Source organism: Thermobia domestica, chromosome 13, assembly GCF_964235325.1.
Source record: "Thermobia domestica chromosome 13, izTheDome1.hap1.1, whole genome shotgun sequence".
Lineage (NCBI taxonomy): Eukaryota > Metazoa > Arthropoda > Insecta > Zygentoma > Lepismatidae > Thermobia > Thermobia domestica.
This window is the reverse complement of record NC_137466.1, coordinates 42,355,312-42,360,026: the sequence shown is the minus strand read 5'-3', so window position 1 is coordinate 42,360,026 and position 4,715 is coordinate 42,355,312. Positions and strand designations below refer to the sequence as shown.

At 34.6% G+C, this 4,715-nt stretch overlaps 1 protein-coding gene across 1 annotated transcript; it reads left to right on the top strand.

Moving 5' to 3' along the window:
- Positions 1 to 1,987: 1,987 nt before the first annotated feature.
- On the top strand, positions 1,988 to 2,386 carry LOC145667577 (uncharacterized). Its single transcript, XM_081735047.1, has one exon. It carries the CDS (start codon positions 1,988 to 1,990, stop codon positions 2,384 to 2,386), a length of 399 nt encoding a protein of 132 aa, XP_081591173.1.
- The last annotated feature ends 2,329 nt before the right edge of the window (positions 2,387 to 4,715 follow it).

Sequence of the window (4,715 nt, the reverse complement as noted above, 5' to 3'; positions counted from 1 at the left end):
AAATTATTATCAACTCACCTGTCGTTTATCCTCTAGGCATGTATATAATCATATTTGTATGTTTTTATGGAAATAGGTTTTTAAATTATTACAACAAATAAAGCAAATTCAAAATTTTATAATTTTAAACAAACTTCTATTGTTTCTTTCTATTGTTGACACAATATCTGACCAACCACTATTACTCATTATCTTTAATTTAATTACTTTAACGTATAACGATTATGCATTAAAACCAGGCGCGCGCACAGAAATTTTTATTGGGAGGGGTACGAAGTTTGAGGGGTATAACTCCAAGATGCTTTGCTTATATAGTATTGAGTCGGTATTTTTTTGCATCTGAAAAGACTATAAGTAAGTTGTTAAGTGACGCCACTTACATTATCAGAAAAAAATGATAGAACTTGATTATTTTATAGAAAAGAATAAGAATGGATGAAGTCTAAAATCAAATGTTTATGCTGCATCACTCATTTCTCTGCTAAACAACCATAGTTTTACAAAGGAAGTGTACAAATATATGTAAAGTTACGACATTTTGGGTAAGGTATACAGTGTCCCATTAGATGGATGATGACAGTGGTGAGATTAATAAAGTAGAAGGAAAAGGGAGAACCTCGAGAAAACCTACCCAGACAGTGTTTGTCCACCTCAAAGTTCACTTACCAAGAGCTAGGATCGAACCAGGGACCCCACGCACCAGAGGTGAATATTTCAGCACTGAGTAAGCTTAGTCCAGTATTTTTTTTTTATATTAAGAATATGCTGTTATTCCCAAAATGCTATTTGTGAAAGAAACATAATGGGTGGGAAACTTTTACAAATATTTATCAACCGTATATTAATACAGAGCATGGGCCTATCTGCAACATTAAAATTAACAATGGCGATCGTAGGGGGACAGTGGCGTACGCAGAATATTATCACAGGGTATCAAGAACTCAGTCTCATATCTTTTCAGAACAAGTGTGATTTTTGTACTTAATACAGTAAATTTTTAATTTCCGATAGCATCTTTCTCCAGGGGGATTTAAATCTCCTCGAGTAAGATATTATTGAAATATAATTTATTGTATTAATTCAGAATGCATGAATGTTGTGAAGCATAAATATTTGATTTTACATTTAATCCGTATTAATTTAGAAGCCTTCCTGGCCTGACAATGTTAGAAATATGACATTCAAAGCAAATGTAATGATCACGTGTCATCGGCGAGACGGTGAGGCATGTGTTCGGCCAGAGTTCTTCATAGGCTCTTGCAATGTAAAGTTTAGTACTTTGTTTCAGTACACAGAGATGAAGCGAATTGGAGGAGACACGGGTGTCTCGGTGGGAGGACAGGGGATACGTCCTCTTTAAAAAAAAATGTATAGGAAACGAAATTTTATGAATGACATATGTTTATTACATGGTTATCAACTTATAAGAAACCTATCTTCTGAAAAAAAAAATGTTTTCTGAACACGTGGTGTGATGAAAATAAAACAAGGAGGTAGAGAAATATTCAGCTAATGGATAGTATTAAAACAGATAATTGTTATGTCAAGATAGAGGTTCCTAATGTCATTTCTGTATCGAAGCATCTAAATTTGTACCAAGTGACCTATTATTGAGGCAAGAAAGAAACATAGATGTTGTCAGATCCCTATCTTGACTAAAGTGGAATTCCACTGAAAAACATGAGCGTCTCTGGCGGGATAGAGAGACACCTCCTCAAAAATTTTGCATAGAAGAGGAAATAGATAAAGGTTGAAAGTACTTACATGGAAAAAGTAAAGAAATAGTAGGAAATAATGAATGTTTTATTTGTTATTAAAATGTAGTATTACTTTGTATATCTAGTCTAGCCATAAGTACTGTTACAAAATTTTGACGCACACTCTACATCTGGGAGGAGAAGGAAAGAACCGCAAGTGTGCTCATGGGAACCTTGAACCATTGTATGCTTGTTTGTGCAAAAGGAAGCATTGGGTCGCAGGTGGAACCATGGGATACGGCGACTATAAAAACCGTGTTGCTATGATACCGTTACATAAAGTTGGACAATCTGCAAGTGACATTTTCAAGACGCTACGAAAGCTCCAAATCAGTCGTATGTTCGTGTATCGTGAAACTGAGTGCTTCACTGAAACCGGGACTGTGAAGGATCATCCGAGAAAGGGTCGTCCAGGCAGTGTCAGGACTCGAGCAGCCACAAGAGCAGTGGCGGTTCGTGTGCTGAGAAATGCGGAAAGAAAGCAGGTTATCATGGCCAGTGAAGTGAACATTTCGAAACAGTCAATGTCCAGGCTTCTATCTGAGGACCTTCGGCTATGGTCTTATCGGCGAGATCCAGGACATTACCTTGACGCACTCCTAAAGAAGCTGAGAATGATAAAAGAATGATAAAATGTAGACGTCTCCTGCAGCGATATGCTCATAATGGTAATCGCAAAATCCTTTTCACCGATAAGAAAATATTCACCGTTGAACAGTCGTTCAATCGGTAAAACGATCGAGTGTATGCATCAACCTCTCAGAAAACAATTAAAAAGGTTCCAAAAGTTCAGAGTTTCAGCATCCCTCCTCAGTAATAGTGTGGTGGGAAGTGAGTTATTCCGTTTCCACCCAGCTGCATTTTTGCGAAAATGGAGTTACAAACAGTGCCCGAGTGTACGAAAGCGGGCCGTTTAGGAGCATATTGTGAAGAAGTTAAGTAGCACCTGTTTCGCAACCAATCGTGGACTTTCCAGCAGGATTCTGCTACCGCCTACAAGGCCAGATCAACTCAAGGATGGCTTCAGCGTCGTGTTCCTGACTTCATTTTGCCTGAATGCAGTCTAGACCTAAATCCTTTGGACTACGACTATTCTTTCCCTTTCCCTCATGTCATCTCTATAGCAACGGCCTCCGTAGAAACCATAGTAAATATTTTAACTGTGTGTTAGATAAGGCGGCCACTTCACCGAAGAAAAAAAGAACATTTCAGAGGAAATGTCTTTAGAATAAAATGACATGAGTATGGCAGTTAGACTACGAAAGGAAGAAGAAGGAAATGAAAGAAAGAAGAAGAGAAGTAAATAGAAAGAGAAAGAAAAGAATATATCAAACTTATCCACATTAAAAAAAATTAACCTAGAAAGAAAACTTTCACAAATCAATTCTGTAATGAAATTATTTCACTACAGACGCTGTTTCTATGATAATTCTATCTTCTTCTGTGCTATGCAGTACTGAATGTATCTCGATCATATTTAAATGAAATAGTAATAATAATCAGATATTACTTCATAAGTTCGATTGACATTGTTTTTAGTGTATTCCTAAGCTGAGTATTGATTCTACTTTCATATATATAAAAGGGAGAGTTGCTAAGATGTTAGTTTAAATCATTCACTATCGAAATACTCTGTATGAACAAAACATAGTAAATCCACACCACTATATCAACCTAAAATTTTACACAGAAATAAAATTAAAATCTTACTAAACTACCATCATCTGCTAGGATGCATTCCTCTACAGTTTATAGGAAATGAAGAAACATTTTTCCAGCTGGAATTTTATTTACACTTAATAATTCGACATATTCAAATTTAAAAAAAAATATAATAAACTTAGCGAAATAAACACATTAACATTTTTCAAAATGAAAATACCTCCATCAACTAGGAAAATAAACAGTAATATTGTTTCAGCAATATTTTACATAAGATTCGTAATCTCAGGTAATTTTCAAAACAGTCAATGGTCAAAAAAATTTCTTCTTATGGCTTTACTTGTCACAGAAAGTGTCATGAAATTTTTATAACATTGCGCAAACTTGCACCGTTAAAGAAAAAAAGTAGAAAAATAAATATTTTGAATGTTAGTTCTCAGGGAAATGTTCCATAGCATTAAATATATTGTGATTTTTCCAGATTCTTCCAGAATTATTTCAGAACAATATATGTATATATAAATTGTTCCACTATGTTGTCAATATATGTCATTAAGCAAATTATCTGTTTGTGAAGAAGACGGCGTATATAGGAATAAAGTTTAGTAAATCAAAGTTCTGGTAAGTTAATAACTCCTTTCAGTTAACTGTTTCACTGTAATTTGGACATATTCTAAATCATGGTGATTCATAACCTAGGTATCTTCTCGGTACATTATTCCTGTTTATCCAAATTATGTGGTAATTGATTTCTAAAATTTTATTTTGATTCAGACATATTTGAATATCTGCGTTGTCACTATTTGCACTTCTACAAAGATATGAATCGGATGTGATTTCGCATTATGGCAGCTCCAAATAAGTGATTATGGAAACACTGTTTTATAAGGGTGAACGCACTAAATTAATACCAGTTAAACTTTGGCTTTGGTTGTCTGAAGTATTTTGGGGTATTATGATTGCTACGGATTCTTCACTGTTTACGAAAAATTTGTATAGTTCACAAAGGTACTCTCGCCCGTACAGAGAAATCATATACAGTAATATTGAATTTACATGGCAACATTGAATATAAACGTTAATATTTTTATCTTTTCCATCAATTTATTTCGAATAATGTTTAAAAATTTGGAACATAGCTGCAGCAGTTCCAGAAAATGTCGTCAGTATACTCATCGCAGATTAAGGAAGACGGCGCAGAAAATTGAAATTGATGTGCAAAAACAAGCAATTTACCAAAGATTTTCTTATTCAATAAACAGGAGTCTTAAACATCGGTATTACGGTATGAAACAG

Bases quoted from the DNA above. Each gene is read 5' to 3' on its own strand.
- LOC145667577 (XM_081735047.1), top strand. From the start codon at position 1,988: ATGGGATACGGCGACTATAAAAACCGTGTTGCTATGATACCGTTACAT.